Raw genomic sequence first — 17,492 nt, forward strand, 5'->3', positions numbered from 1 at the left:
CAAGAAATTATGACAAAAGTCTAAGTAAGTAACAAACTTTATTGTTTTCAAGAATTAGATGTAGGATGTAGAAATTAAATTCATGAAATTATGAACAAATTCTCAGTAAGTAACCATTTCTTTCTTGAAGTCAACTCTTGGATACACAATACTGGAAATTTCATTCGAGAAATTATTGAAATAGTTGTAAGTAATTAACAAAACTATTTATCAATTTCACCTCTTGGATATACAGTACAGATACATCATTCGAGAAATTATAAAAAAATTGCAAGGTAGTAGCTTTTTTTTTCTATTTGTAACAAACAATTTTCACTTAGCTACACGATGTAGAAATTTAATTAGCGAGAGTATGAAAAATTTCTCAGGCAGTAAAAATCTATTTCTTTATGTCAACTCTTGGATGCATACAATACAGAAATTTCATTCAAGAAATTATAAAAAATATATGTAAGTAACAAGCTCTTCATTGATTTCACCTCTTCAATATACAGTACAGATACTTCATTCAAGAAACTTGATTAAACAAGTTTTGAAACTACATGCTATTTGTATGCCTTTCCTTGGCACCTTTCCAAATGATCGATGAGTCCCCACTGTTTCACACACATTGCAAAAAAGTGAGCAGTACGATAACTCTACGTTTTCAACCAGACGGGTTTTTTAGTGACCAATCAGGAGAGATATGCAAAGTCAACATAGCTTTATTTGATTTTCTTTAAGGATCATTTAGACTAAGTTGCTTGCGGACACGTAACTACGTCTAACTGAACCTTAAAGAAAATCAAATAAAGCTCTGTCGACTTTGCATATCTCTCCTGATTGGTCCCTAAAAAACCAGTCTGGTTGAAAACGTGGAGTTTTCGTACTGCTCACTTTTGCAATGTGTAGGAACCAGTGGGGAATCCCGCTCGTTTGGAAAGGTGCCAGGAAAGGCATACAAATAGCATGTAGTTTCAAAACGTGTTTAATCACGTTTCTTGAATGAAGTATCTGTACTGTATATTCAAGAGGTGAAATCAATAAAGACTTGTTACTTACTTACATATATTTTTATAATTTCTTGAATGAAATTTCCGTGTTGTGTGTATCCAAGAGTTGACATCAAGAAAGAAATTGTTACTTACTGAGAATTTTTTCATAATTTCTTTAATTAAATTTCTACATCGTGTAGCTAAGTGAAAATTGTTTGTGATAAAGAGAAAAAAAAAAGCTACTAACTTGCGATTTTTTCATAATTTCTTGAATGAAGTATCTGTACTGTATATCCAAGAGGTGAAATTAATAAAGAGTTTGTTACTTACTTACAAATATTTTCATAATTTCTTGAATGAAATTTCCCGTATTGTGTATCCAAGAGTTAACTTCAAGAAAGAAATTGTTACTTGCTGAGAATTTTTTCATAATTTCATTAATTTAATTTATACATCGTATATATAACTCTTTAAAACAATAAATTTTTTTTATTAATAATATTTTTTTCATAAGTTATGTAACTAAATGTCTTTTTTTGTTTTTTTGTTTTTAACCACGGTTAATAAAATTAGGTATTTTCAAATTTTTATGGGAATTTTTTCATAATTTATTGAAATTAATTTCTACGTCTTATATCTAACTCGTGAAAACAATAACGTTTGTTACTTACTTAGAATTTTGTCTTAATTTCTTGAACGAAATGTTTTTTTGTTTATCCAACAGGTGAATTCAAGAAAAATTTGCTACTTAGACTGAGAATTTTTCATAATTTCTTGAATTTAATTTCTATGTCGTATATCTAACTCGTGAAAACAATAAAGAGTTTGTTACTTGCTTAGAATTTTGTCATAATTTCTTGAACGAAATGTCTTTTTGTTTGTCCCACAGGTAAATTCAAGAAAGAATTTGCTAATTACTTACAAATATTTTCATAATTTCTTGAATCAAATTTATATATTACATATCCAACAGTTGGCTTCCAGAAAGAAATTGTTACTTACTGAGAATTTTTCGATAATTTCTTGAACTAAATTTCTACATCATGTAGCTAAGTGAAATTTGTTTTTGATAAAGAGAAAAAAAAGTTAGTTACTGAAGACTTTTTAACAATTTTTGGAATGAAGTATCGGAACTGGATATCAAAGAGCTGAAGTCAATAGAGTTTTCTACTTACTAGAAATTATTTTAACGATTTCCTGAATAAAATTTACATATTGTTTATCCAAGAGTTAAGTTCAAGATAGAAATTGTTACTTACTGAGAATTTTTCATAATTTCTTGAATAAAATTTCTACATCGTGTATATAAGTCATGAAATTCTTGAATGAAATTTCCGTATTGTGTATTTATGAGTTGACTTCAAAAAAAGAAATTGTTACTTACTGAGAATTTTTCCTAATTTCTTGAATTAAATTTCTACATCGTGTAGGTAAGTGAAAATTGTTTGTGATAAAGAGAAAAAAAATTTACTTACTTGCGATTTTTTCATAATTTCTTGAATGATGTATCTCTAGTGTATATACAAGAGTTGAAAATTAAAAGAATTTGTTACTTACTTACAAATATTTTAATAATTTCTTTAATAAAATTTCCGTATTGTGTATCAAAGAGTTGACTTCAAGAAAGAAATTTTTTTTTTTCCTAATTTCTTAAATGAAATTTACGCATTGTGTATCCAAGAGTTGACTTCAATAAAGAAATTGCTACTTACTGAGAAATTGTTTCATAATTTATTGAATTAAATTTATATATCGTGTATCTAAGTCATGAAAACAATAAAGATTTTGTAACTTACTTGAAATTTTGTCGTAATTTCTGGAATGAAATGTCTTTTTTGCTTATCCAGCAGGTGAATTCAAGAAGGAATGTGCTACTTACTTAAAATATTTTCATAATTTTTTTAATGAACTGTCTTTTTTATTTACCCAGGAGGTGAATTCAAGAAAGAATTTGATACTTACTTAAAAATTTTGATAATTTCGTAAATAAAATTTCTGCATTGTGCATCCATGAGGTAACATGATTATGTTCACTATTTACAAGTCCTTCCTAATTGATAGAATGAAATTTCAGTATTGTGTATCCTATAGGTGAAAATGATCAAGACTGTATTACTTACTTGCGATTTTATTATGATTTGTTGAATTAAATATCTCTATTGCGTCCAGGAAGCGAATTCAAGAAAGCTATTGTTACTTACTTACAATTTCTTCATAATTTAATGAAATGAATAAAACTATTCTAAAGAATAAAGACGGGTTAGGCTTAAAGATATTTATTGCTTAAACGTATTAACATATTTTTGAAACAATTTGCTACTTACTTAAAATTTTTGATAATTCCTTAAATGAAATTTCTGCATTGTGTATCCATGAGGTAACTTCAAGAAAGAGTTTGTTGCTTACTTAGAGTTTCGTCATAATTTCTTGAATGAAATGTCTTTTTTATTTATCCAGGAGGCGAATTCAAGAAGAATTTGTTCCCATGTAGTCTGACAATAGATGTATGCAAATTCCTTTTCTTACATCTCCGACGTTTTATTAGACATTCTGAACGTTTAATATGCTAGCTTACTCTAAAAATAATGAACACATAACAATGTAATGCATAATGTATTTTTAATGAAATAATACTATGTAGAATATTAATACAAAAAATATATTATGATACATTATTAATATAAATGATTAACTTTGGACATTTTGAATCTGCTCCATAAAATAGTTCACCATGTTCTCTCTTGATATTATAGCTAATGTCTTCTCTTAGTTCGTAATCAGTAGAATAATCATTATTCCATTTTGAGTCATACACAATTTTTAATGTTGTGTCATAAAAAGGCTCAATATACTTTTCGTCTTTGGTATTATTTGGTTCAATGACTGTTTGAGCAATGGCAGTAACGTTTGCTGGTGCTTTGTTTTTCATCGATTCATCTTTATATTCCATCGTGATATTTTCTGACAATGCCATTTTTATTTTTCTGGCAAATTCAATGTCTATTATCACATTATTTTTACACAGGTAACAGTTTCGGCACGTAGATAAGATATGGTTTACGATATTAGTAGAAGAGTAGGCCTTTCTTTTATTGATCTTCCGTTGAATGCCAATACCCGAAAGGTGACAATTGGATGTATCAGTAGGTAATTTGTTACCTGCAACAGTAGCAAGGAGTTGTCCTCTATCATCAATGATTATTTTTATGTTGGCATTCTCTTTGAGTGCAATCATCTCTGGAGATCTCAATCTCGCATAACAACCAACATAAGAGTAGAATTTTTTCGGTATTCCAAAGAAATTTAATTCCTTACTGTCATGACAATGCATGCATACATTTCCAATAGTGCTACCGCCTTTACTTGTTTCAAAGTTTAAATACTTCTCTTTGTCAGCATTCAATGCTACAATAACCTTGTTATGTAAACACACTTTATTAAAATGCTCCATCTTCACTTTTTTTAAAGATATGACTTATGTGTTTATCGTTCCACTGCGTAAAAAATACTGATTTAATACATGCAATAGATTAGGTAGTGTCAATAACTTGTCATAGAATGCCGGTGGGGCAGTCAAAACGTATATCATAAAAATCCAAGAGCTTAAGTTCCTGCAATTTAATCATATTTTGAAATTTTAGGTTCTTTACAGAAAGAAAAAATAAATAAAGTTGAAAAAACCTGAGGTGTAAAAAAAGTTTGAATGAAACATTTTTATTATATTGAATGTCTTTATTGAAAAAAAGAAACCACATGGATCAGGCAACAGAGTCTCTCAAACCCCGTAAAGTTATTTTAAAAGATACAAAAACTACTTATATAACAATTAAGGAATATGATTTCTACAAAAACGTAAAGAAAAACCACACTTAAAACGTAAAAATAGTCTCTCAAACCAATTAACTAAAAATTTTTAGTTACAAAAACTAATTATATAAAATGAAAATTTAGTTTTTATTTTAACCAAAGTCAAGTACATAATCACTGACTAAGTACCAAGATTCTCAAACTACCAGTAATTATCTTTTGAAAATTCAAAAACTACTTATTTAACACAAAAATTTAGTTTTTAACGACCACCACGTAAACATACAACACACTTAAACCGGAAACTGAGTATCTCACTCCCCTTACCTCAATTTTAAAAGATAGAAAAACTACTTATTTATCACAAATCTTTCTTTTTTATGGAAAACACAGTAAGTACAAAACACACAGACTTAGGCACCTGATTCTCTCAATCACTTTAAAGATAATATAATAGATACAAACTATAATTAAGGAAAACACAATGGTCTATGTTAAAGACAACCACTAAAACAAAAATCTCACGGAATATTGCCACTTTCACTCACAATTCAATTAAATATCTGTTAAAACTTACAAAAAATAACAATAAAAAACAAATGTTTCTATTATCTATACTAACCCGTAAAGAAAAATAACACAGAATCATGCAACTGTGGCTCTAACTCTACGGAAAGTTAATTTCAAATATTCATTAACTACTTCTTGAAAACACTACTATATATTTTTTTGAAACTATATTAAAGATTATTAACAATTACTTAGTCAAATTAGTCTAACAAACAAAGTAAAGCTATTTAAATATTTACAAAAACAAATAAAATAAAAATAAAAGTTCTTTTTTAAGGAACATCAAGTTAATAAAAATCACACGTAATTAGGCAAATGTTAATCTCTATCCACTTATATCTATTATTTATTATAAAATCTAAACTGTTTTATCACAATATTTTATTTTTTAATTAACCTCAATTAACGAAAAATCACACGGAATTTGGCAACTTAGTCTCTAAATCAACGTAAAGCACATTTACAATTAACAAAAACTAATAATAAAAGAAAACCAGTTAGTTTTTAATGACTAACCAGTTAAGACAAATCACACCGACTTAGGCAACAGAGTCTATCACTCCACTTAAAGTTAATTTAACATAAAAAAAATCTCCTTAGTGAAAACGAACATTTCGTTTTTTATTTACAATCGTGTAAAGAAAACACACACGGAAGTAGGCAACTGGGTCTCTCAATCCCCCTAAAGATCTTTTAAAAGATAAGAAAACTAATTATTTAACATAAATAATTAGTTTTTCATGACCCGAAAGTAAAGAAAAATAACACGTAAGTAGGCAACTGAGTCTCTCAATCCCCGTAAAGCTCTTTTAAAAGATACAATAACTACTTATTTAACATAAAAATTTCGAATTTAATGACCACCAAGTAAAAAAAAATCACACGGAATAATTCAACTGTCTCTCTCAATCCCCGTAAAGCTCATTTAAAACATACAAAAACTACTTATTTAACAAAAAAATTTCGTTTTTAATGACCATCAAGTAAAAAAAATCACACGGAATTAGGCAACTGAGTCTCTCAAGCCCCGTAAAGATCTTTTAAAAGATACAAAAACAAAGTATTTAACAAATTAATATATTTTTTATTGAGAATCAAGTAAATAAAAATCACAAGGAATTAGGCAACTGAGTCTCTCAATCCCCGTAAAGTTATTTTAAAAGATACAAATACTACTTATTTAAAACAAAGAACCCCCATGTAACTGAATCCCTGTATAACTGACACCCCTGTACAACTGAACCTCCGTGCTAAATTTCATTATGTTTAATATCTAGTCACCAAATGCTCCAAGCCTCAGAAGAAAAAGGGATTTTGAAAACAGGGAGCCCGATTTACAAAAAAAAAGAAAGGATACCCCCCCCGTGCAACTGAACCCCCCCCTGGTAAGCGCACCCGGGGATACCCGAACGCCCTACCTGCAACTTGCGACTCATTTACAGAACCCGCGTGCCACTCAACCCGCTCTTCCCCCCCCCCCCCTCCTACCCGTGTTCATCCCATTCTTTTTAAATTGACAATATTTTTCACACGTTACTTAAGTATTATAAATAACACATAGGCGAGGTAAAGCTAGGTCAAGTCACATTGTCATTCTATCGTTACTTTTCAATTAATCTATTGAATACTTTCTAGCAATGTCCCTTGTAAGCGTATACGCAAATATCTTTACGCAAATATCTTTTCGCAAAAAAAATTCGCAAATCTAGCAAACTAAAGACTTAATTACCCTGTTCAAAATCAGGACTCTTTATATTAAACAAAACCATGATACGAATATCAAAGTTTTTAAAAAAAAAACCTACTAATAAAATTACAGATGAATGACCACAGATTTAACATAAAAAAAAAACTATTATATAATTAACTATAAATTAAGTTAATTGTGTCAGAGAAAACTTGAAGCAGAACAGATTATGACCAACCTGTTTGGTTCAAACACGTACTCACAGTATACACCATCAAGCAAATTCCATATGATATTTCAAATTACTATACCTTCTATAGAAATGATACCTCTTTGCTAATGACCCTGGTAACCCCAATTCGTTTAAAATATACACACATACCCATGCCTAAGGCGTAGGTTTCCTTGTCCCTTTTCAAGTAATTGTACGGTTACTACTCTTGCTAGAGTGGGGTCTGGTACTAGTACCGACAAAAAATATTAACATCATCTAGCATTTGGTGACACTTGGCATTTTTTCAGTTTAATTATAAAAAAAAAATTAATTTGTGTAGTTGGTAAAATTAGTATAGTGATAAGTGTTTGATCTCAGTTCCTGACAGAAAAACGATTACAAAGGTTAAATACTAAGTTTCATCAAACGCTAGATGTCGTTAATGGTTTTATTTTTGCTGACCCTAGTGCCATTTTCCACTCTCATAAATAACCATACTCTTTGGGGCTAAACTGGGATAGAAAGAGAATTTCTGGTTTTTAATAATTCTATAGAAATTAAAATTTCGCAATCGGAATTTCTGGGGAATTTCAGGAATTGGACCCATCAAGCAGCTAGGGGAATAATAAAAATTAGCAAAAGCTTTCATCTCCTAGGTACCATAAAATTTGTTTGGTTTACACATAATTTCAGGAGAAAGAAATTAAAATTTGGCACCGTTTTTGTTGGTATTAAATAAAAAAAAACAAGTTTTTTAAACTGAAAGTAAGAAGTGACATTAAAACTTAAAACGAACAGAAATTATTCCGTATATGAAAGGGGCTGTCCCCTCCTCAACGCCTCGCTCTTTACGCTAAAGTTTTTTATTGTTTTAAAAAATAAAGTTGTGAGACAGAGTCAAACTTTAGCCTAAAGAGCGAGGCGTTGAGGAGGGACAGCCCCTTTCATATACGGAATAATTTCTGTTCGTTTTAAGTTTTAATGTCGCTCTTTACTTTCAGTTAAAAAAAACTTGTTTTTTTTTATTTAATTTCTGATCGTTGTTTAGTTAATGCAGCTTTTATTTGCATAAAAATTTTACTTTTCTTTTGCTAAATGGATGTCTTTACAAATTAACTTACGTAGCTAACTTCTATATTCGTATATTTTTCTTCTGGCAAAAAATACAAAGTTGCAGATTTTTGCAGATATGAGCTTGAAACCTATGTAATAGGGTTTTCTGATACGCTTAATTCTGACGGTGTGATTTTCATTAAAATTCTTTCACTTGTAGGGGATGTTTCCCCCCTCTTAAAAAAATCGAGTAAATTTTCTCAGGCCTGTAGCCTTTGATGAGTAATACTAAACTTAATAAAATTTATATATTTAGGATCAGCATTATAAACACATTCTTTTGATACATTTATTGACATCAAAATTCCGTTTTTAAAAGTTTCGATTACTATTGAGCCGTATCGCTTGTTTTTTTATTGTTTTTTTATTACGTATATGTTATTACGTATATGAAGGGGTTCTCCCCTTAGTCAATACCACGCTCTTTAAGTTAAAAGTTAAAAAAAAATTTGTATTCAAAAACCTCTGAATCACAAAGGCCGTTTAATTAGAATAGATAGCTCTTTTGAAAGCACAAAAAAAAACTGTAGCGTAAAGAGCGAGGTATTGACTTGGGGGAAAACCCCCTCACATACGTTATAATTTCTGTTCGTTTTAAGTTCTAATATTCCTTCTTACATTTCAGTTGAAAAAACTTGTTTTTTTTTATTTAATTTCTGATCGTCTAATGATCGATTTAATTTCTAATGCTCGGAAATCCGGCGCCCCCTTCATAGAAATGTCTCTTACCCCAAAGAAACATCCTCCACGGAAATATTTTCCAGAGTAACCCCCTCCTCTAGCCCCCCCCCAGAAAAAATCCTTCCTGAAAATGGTTGTATACTTCCCAATAACCAATAAATAATGCTGGCAAGTCCGGCGCCCCCTTCATGGCAATTTCCCTTCCCCCATGAAAACTTCCATCATGAACAGATCCTCCAACATAACCACCGACCCACCCATCCCTCCCACTACCAGGAAAAAAAACCTCCTGAAAACTTCTGTATACTTCCCAATAACCAATACTATATGTTAACATTGGGTAAAGTTCATAACTTTTAGCCCTCCCTCTGGGAACTTCGGGGATTAAGTCACCCTAAAAGATATATTTATCATATTTTCGACCATGCTGAACAAAATGGCTATCTCAAAATTTTGATCGGGTGACTTTGATGAAAAAATAAGCGTTGGAGGGGGCCTAGTTGCCGTCCATTTTTTTTGGTCACTTAAAAAGGGAACTAGAACTTTTAATTTCCGTTCCAATGAGCCCTCCCACGATATTCTAGGACCACTGGGTCAATACAATCACCCCTGGGAAAAAATACAAAAAAAAACAAATAAGCACGCATCCGTGATCTTTCTTCTGGCAAAAAATGTAAAATTCCACATTTTTGTAGATAGGAGATTGAAACCTCTACAGTAGGGTTCTCTGATACGCTGAATATGATGGCGGGATTTTCAATAAGCTTCTATAATTTTTAGGGGGTCTTTCCTCCTTTTTTTGTAAATCAGACAAATATTCTCATGTGCGTAACTTTTGATGGGTAGCACTAAACTTAATGAAAGTTATATATTTGAAATCAGCATTGAAATCTGATTCTTTTGATATATCTATTGGTATCAAAAACACGTTTTCTAGAGTTTCGGTTACCATTGAGCCGGGTCGCTCCTTACTTACAGTTCGTTACCACGAACTGTTTGAAAGCCATATTAGATCAAGAAATCCAGCATTATAAACACGGACCAATAATAAAATAACTGATACATACATTTTGATTATACATCTTCAACTTCATATTCTCTAATTAGAGGCCGGGGTGTTTCACCAGTCAGCACGTAAGAAGAAAGAAGCAGCGTTTGGATATGTGTTTGTTTTGAAGTGCACCATCATCGGCCAAGATTTAGCTTTGCTAACTTTTGATAATTTTTCTATCAATGGGTGCATATTTTCTCTAGAAGGACAATTGCCGTCTGCCTAGCTTAGCTACACTATTGCTTAAGGCCTTCTCTAACATATTCTGCCCAATTTTCAAATTTGAAATGTGGAAATAAATTACTGAAAATTATGAATATGGTTTTAGAAAAAGGGGAAGGAAGCAAATTACGCTGTATGATGGTACTTTTTAGACTTGGAGATACTGTAGATAAACTTTTAAGAGATGAACAGTGGGCTTTTAGGAAAGGAAGAAGACAGAAATTTTCACCAAATTTTCACTCTTTTATTAAAAATTGACAAGTGCCTGAGTCATCAAATCTCTTTAGGCTCCAGCTTTGTAGATTATAATCTATATAACAAGCGTCTGTGTCAAGCGAACAAGCATTTGATTCAGCCGAGAGAAGAGCTCTAGTAAATGTCCTATCCTTGTGTGGTATATCAAATAAATACATTAAAGCGATTGGTGCTATGTGCGTTAACAACAATGCTGCGGTAAGAAATGAGGCTAGTTGCTAGTTTTTGTGTTGAATCAGGACTTAAATAGGGTTAGGTTTTATCTTCATTTAAATGGATGATTTTGATGGACTTAGTCCAAAGGAACACGGCCAAGGCTATAAGAGAACATGGAATCAAATGGGACGGTAAAACTCTCCTAGACTCAGATTATGCTGATGATTTGAGTATCCTAGATGAATTTGCTAGCAAAACGAATTATTTTTGGGGTTTTGAGATTCCAGGGTGCAAGCATAGGCTAAGGTGTCTTTGTTCACTAACAGAAAAACAATTTTTATAAATACTAACGCTGCACTTACGAAAAAACTGATATTTTTGCAAGTGTGCACCAAAAGATACTAGCAGATCCACCAAGTCCAATACAATAACTAATAAAAAAGAGAAAACAATAATGAACAAAAAAGCCAAACAACAAACCAGTCTCTTCCAACAATGTCATTTCTGTAACACACCTATACCACAGCCTCCTTACCACCCTACCTTCCTTCCTCATTGTCACCGCACCACCCTTCCCCTCTGCCACCCCAGCTCCCTACCACTCTTCTTCCATACAAACCTTAATCATAACAAAATATCCAAATCAACAATAGATTTGAAGATTGGGTTAAGTGATTCTAAATCGTGGGCGCTTCTAAAGAGGAAGGAAAATTTGTTGGATTTTTTCCAGAGGAATTACCTACGGATCATTTTGGGTACCTGTTTTTAATGGGCTGATTTCAAACAGTAAGCTTTACGAAAAATGTGGTCCTATCCCACTTTCTTGGGCTATTATTAGAGAAAGGTTGAAATGGCTAGGACAATATTTGCGGATGAAAGATTACAGATTGCCAAAGCTTGTGCTTTTCGGCCATCCATCTAGGACCAAACGAAAGGTAGGTCGTCCCTGAATGGGGTGGGTAGATGTTGTAAGAAAGGATTTAAAGAAAATATGAACTTTTTGGAGGGTGTAAGGAGGTGAGCCTTGAATATATTGAGAAGGAGTATATGCAGTTTTTTGGCCTCAGGCGGCTTGGTGCTGCATTGAGTTGTTTGTAGTACTAATAGTAGCAGCTGTAGATTCAACGTATCAGGTAAAGATTTCTTATTTTTAGATTCGGGCCTCGATTTTTCCCAATGAATAAGACTTATGACTCCCATTACCGAGAAATAGCCAAGCGAATAGCAACTGACATGGGTATATCTGATACAGTAAGGGAAGGCGTTCATGTTATGGTTGGAGGACCCAACTATGAAACAATTGCTGAGCTCCGATTCCTTCGACTCATGGGAATTGACTCTGTTGGTAACCTACTTTTTCGTTTTTCTTTTCATTTGATCCTCATATTGTCGTGTAAAAGTTGCATAGAATAACGTAGATGCTTCGTAAGAAGTTTTATTTTGCAATGATTATTCTTTCCACAAAATAAAATATATTCGTTCCATTTTCGTGACCTACTCTTATCCACATCCGGCCCAGCCCCACGCCCTTTGCTCAGGTACCTTTTAGGCCCTGATGCCCTAGGTAATCAGAACCGGCCCTAATGACGGGAAAAACAATGTTCAAACCAAATGTTTATATTGTATTGGAAGGTTTAGTGCTCGAGCAAGAAAATAACAGAAAAAAAAAATACAATTATAAGAACCTACATAGAATATAAATGTCACAACTTTCTTAGCGAGAATTTTAAATTTGTTGAGTGTATTGATGGAAAATATTACGCTTTTATCGTAATATACAATAATAACAATAACGTTTTTTCGTCCAAAGTAAAGAGAAAACTTAAAAGATCATTAATTAGGTTACTTGAATTAATTAGAAATCAAACAGTTCATCGCAACGAACTGCAAGTAAAGTGCGACATCAATAGTAACTGAAACGGGATTTTTATATCAATAAATATATAAAAAAAAAATTGGTTCAATATTTTATTGAGCTCAATGATTGCAAATATATTAGAACCATTAAGCTTAGTGTTACCCATAAAAGGCTAAGAATCTGAGAAAACTTGCCTAATTTTTGAAAGAGGGGGGGGGGGGGTACACCCCAAAAAGTCATAGAAGCTCAATGAAAATCACACCATCAAATTTAGCGTATCAGAAAACCCTGCTGTGGAGGTTTCAAGCTCCTATCTGCAAAAAAGTGGAATTTTTCGTCATTTTTGTCAGAAGAAAGATGACGGGCGTGTTCTTTTTTTTTTAGTTTTTTTTCCAGGAGTGATTGTATTCAACCAATGGTCCTAGAATTTTGAAAGAAGGCTCATTGAAACGGAAATAAAAAGTTCTAGACTCTTTACAAGTGACCAAAAGATTGGAGGGCAACTAGCCCCCACCTACGTCTTTTTCATCTAAAATTATCCAATCAAAATTTTTAGATAGCCATTTTGTTCATCATAGTTGAAAAGTCCCAAAACTGTGCCTTTATAGATGAAATGACCCCCCCCCCCCCCACCCAAGGGTACCCATAAGGGGGGGGGGGCAGGTGGCGCCCGCCCCTCCCCTGCCTGACTGATGTTGCCTTATTTTTATATTTTTGTTCTGAGATTTCTATTATATAGCATTAAAAGTGCCAATTCGACGAGGTTTGCCCCCCCCCCTCTTGGAATTCAGATTATGGTCGCCCATGCCCCCAGCCCCTAGGGATGGCTTCTATAAATTATAAAAGTTGCCCATTGTTGACGTGTAGTATTTGTTATTAGGAAGTATACAGACGTTTTTACGGAGAGGACTTTGTGCTTGGGATGGGTTTCCATGGGGATAATTTTCCGTGCGGAGGGAGACTTCCGGGGTTGAACATTGTAGGGGAAGTTTTATTCTGGAGGGTTTTGACTGAATTCCTTTACGAAATTGTTTTTATTTGTTTTAATTTCTCTTTGCCTCCTCAATTTTGCATGTGTAGATGTTCCGGGGGAAATTTTCAGAGTGTTTGGAGATCCGGGAAATAATTTCCGCGTAAATGGGGACTTCCTCAGTGATCGGAAAAACGATTCGAACATTTTAAAATGAAAGTGCGCTAAGGAGAATTTTTCAGGCTAAATCTTATGCAAGAAATTTTTATGGAGGGAGGGAATTTCAACGAGGATGAATTGCCCGGAAGGAGTTTTGCAAGGGCTTTATTTTTATGTGGGAGAAACTTTCCAAAGAGGAGTTTCTCGTTAAGGGAGGGAATTTTTCATGGACGGTGAGCCAGATTTACCAGGACTAATTGAAAAACGATAAGAATTGAAAAAAAAACAAGTTTCTTCAACTGAAAGTAAGGAGCAACATTAAAACTCAAAACCAACAGAAACTATTTCGTATTTGAAGGGGTTGCCCCCATTCTCAATACCTTGCTCCTTATGCTAAAGTTTGACTTATTCTCCCAATTTTTCAAGAACGACTCTTGAAACAAAAGGGCCGTTTAATTGGAATTCTTGGCTTTTTTTTTAAAGTACTTAAAAACCTTAGCATGAAGAGAAAGGTATTGACAAAGGGGGAGGGGGCAACCCCTTCATATACGGAATTATTTCTGCTCGTTTTGAGCATTAATGTTGCTCCTTACCTTAAGTTGAAAAACTTGTTTTTTATTTAATTTACTATGGAAGACTTTAACCTGAAATGAAGACAAATTACGATGAACGATGAAGTAGAACTTACAACATAAATTTCAACAAACAGTTGTGGTTTGGGCACACACCCTTCAAATCCACTCAAGGCTAGAGTGTCATTTGCACTATACTGACAACTAAATATATTACTAGATTGACGCTTTTGTTTAGCCAATACATATGAAAGGAATGGATTCTAACAATGTTTTTTATAAATGATAAAAGCTAATTTAAATCTTGTGTTCTTAGATCGATAAATTTAATTGTCCAAAAACTTTATAGTTACTACATTTAATACCGTTTCTATGACAGCTCAAATGACGATCTAGCTTTGAGGGGTCTTTAAGTGGGTGGTAATGCATACCTTATTTGTGGTAAAATTTGCCATTTTAATTTTGAAAACGGCAATTGCTTCATTACTCATTGCTTAGCATTAAATTGCTTCAAGTATTACCAATCAATGTTCCTTAGAGTTGTATTAACTTGGTAAATTTTAGCCCTCTCTTGTTGCAATTGCAGCCTTATATAGGCATTTAGTAACTCAGACACTTTTGTAAAAATCAAGTACCATTTACGACGTATGTGTTTAGTGTGTTTTAATTTTGGATTCCCATATTTTATTGCTCACCTTGTAATAAAGAAGCTCGTAAGTCTTCGGAGGCTAATTCTAGTGGGAATTAGGAATTATTGTAAGAAATGTAGGCTACATACAGTGTTTTGTTTATACTATGGGTTATTACTTTTGCTTTAGGATGCTTATATTGTAATTTGAGTTCTGTATTTGTAATTTGGGACATCATAACTCAAAACATCGTTTTTCAATGGATATGAACCTTTCAATGTTGTTGTTGTTGGAATAATTTAGATGATAAAACAAGAAGTCTAATAATTGTGTTCATTTTGAGAAAAAGATTTGTGAGATATTATATTCGAATTTTGAATTTTCGGTAATTAGTTTTCATGAAAGTTTATTAGTTTTTTTTATGTATTCATGACGATGCTTCGCATCTGAATTTTCCCTTCTCTTTATTTTTAAGTTATATTAATTAAGCGTTTCCACCAAATTCATAGACATTGCTACGGGGGATTTTTTTTTATTTTTATCATTGATTTTAATGAAGGATTTAATATCATTCTGAAATACATATTACATTCTGAAATACATAATGATTTTGGTTCTCGGCGTCCAGGAATGGACTGAGTATTTTGATTATGTGTCATTTATTATTTTTATTTGTTAATAAACCCATTGAACTTAAAAAACTTAAACTTAAAAACTTAGAACAAGTGAGACAAAACATGTCTATATTTACAATGGTGAAGGGTTTCAGTCCTCAGTACCACACATTCGTCCCTCCAATTATACTAATGATTTTTGAATGAACATGAATGACAAAGGTACTATAGCTCTTTACTTATGAAGTTTAAAGAGAGGGGAAGGGGGCTTTGTAGCAATGCAGTAGGCTCTCCATTTATACAGATTCAAGTGTGCTTCGGTCTTCGGGAAGTTTTGTCTCAAGTTGTTATTGATTTTGTACTAAATGTGAGCTGCCAAACCGATGTTTGCAAAAAGCCAAGAATTGGCTAGACTCGGAAAGCAAATCTGAGCTACTAATGAAAGGCCGGGGTAGTGATTTTTAGCACCAAATTCAAATGATTGGGCTCCGTAATTGGTATTATTGGTAGTAATTGGTATATTCTTCATTTTGCAAATCAATAGCTTCAGGAAGTAAAATGGGTATTAAATGGGTAGGAAGAGGCCATAAGAAAGGATTTAAAGGAAGATGGGACTCCTTAGTAGGGGGGGGGGAGCTTCAAATAGATTAGGCTGGAGGGGAGCGTGTGTAGCTTTAGGTTTCAGGTGATTTACGCTGCATTGAATTGTTAGCAATTCAATGCAGCGCCAAATCATCTGTCTATTTTTCTTTCTTTTTTTTTGGGGGGGGGAAAATTTACCCCCCCCCCCCAAAAAAAATAGAGAGAAAAAAATTATTATATAGTTTATACCCCTTTAATATCCAGATATGGACCTCTCTTGCCCCCCCCCCCCCAAATAAAAATGCTGGAGATTCGCCCAGAAAAAGTAGTAATTAATTAGAAAAGTGGAAGCGTGGTTAATATTCAAATAACTTGCTTTTCCAGTCTATATTCCCGCAATTTTCACTAGTTGGTCGTATAAGACATTCGCACTTTCCATTGGATACTCGTCACTGGTACTTTTTTGATATTAAGCCTCAGCTTGATGAGAATCAAAGCATAATCACCTACGGAACAAGTACTGACAAAACTCTCCAAAAGTGACCCCGTGTACCTCAGCGCCTCTAGATGCAAAATGCTGTACTACTTAATCGCTCCGAGCCAATAAGCCAATCTATTCACCCAAGTTGTATTGAATTGTGTAACTACGGTATTTAGTTGCCAGGTTCGCATAGGTATGGAATCGTCTCCGGAGACGCGGACAAAGGGTTACTTCTTTTGTGTGGAGAGGATAGATTTTGTCAGTACTTGTTCCGTAGGTGATTATACTTTGATGAGAATAACCCTCTTGTTTTTTTAAGGAATGTCAACAGTTCACGAAGTTCTTGTGGCTAGACAATGCAGCATGCGAGTTTTTGCTTTCTGTCTTATCACAAATGAATGTGTTACGGAATATGATTGTGATTTAGAAGCCAATCACGAAGAAGTGTTACAGACAGCAGAACAACGCCAGGAAACACTCAAATTGTTTGTCACGAAAATTGTGGCTGAGATGGCTGAGCCAGATAATTCTATTGTGCAACCCATTCCTGGAAGCAGTGTAATTCCAGAGCATGGCTACGTATATGAAGAATCTCATATTGCATAATTTTTCAAACCGTTTTTGTTGTTGTTATTATTAAACGTAAATAGAAAATCAACCGTAAGATTAACGGTATAGTCAATAAATTCTCATCCAAAAACTATCAAATAGTTTTTGGAACGAAACTGTAAGCAAAGGGTGACACATGCAAATTGTAACTGAACTTTAAAAAAGGAGATTTTAGCACAGCACATACTAAGTTATTACGGTAAGAATATTTGCATGGTCTTAGAAAAGGAAAAGACACTCCTCAAGAAGTAGGTTATGGTGACAAAAACTATACCATCCATTTAACAT

General features: G+C 33.0%; 1 protein-coding gene across 1 annotated transcript in view; it reads left to right on the forward strand.

Moving 5' to 3' along the window:
• LOC148945428 (purine nucleoside phosphorylase-like) overlaps positions 1-17,201 on the forward strand; it is a 74,858-nt gene extending 57,657 nt beyond the window's left edge. The window contains exons 2-3 of the mRNA XM_089099037.1: positions 11,885-12,075; positions 16,915-17,201. Coding sequence (XP_088955163.1) covers positions 11,885-12,075; positions 16,915-17,201 — 478 coding nt within the window. The remainder of the gene's footprint in view (positions 1-11,884; positions 12,076-16,914) is intronic.
• Positions 17,202-17,492: the final 291 nt, after the last annotated feature.

The sequence above is a fragment of the Artemia sp. Qi Xiang Cuo genome, chromosome 13 (genome assembly GCF_049724085.1).
Source record: "Artemia sp. Qi Xiang Cuo chromosome 13, ASM4972408v1, whole genome shotgun sequence".
NCBI classification, from domain to species: domain Eukaryota; kingdom Metazoa; phylum Arthropoda; class Branchiopoda; order Anostraca; family Artemiidae; genus Artemia; species Artemia sp. Qi Xiang Cuo.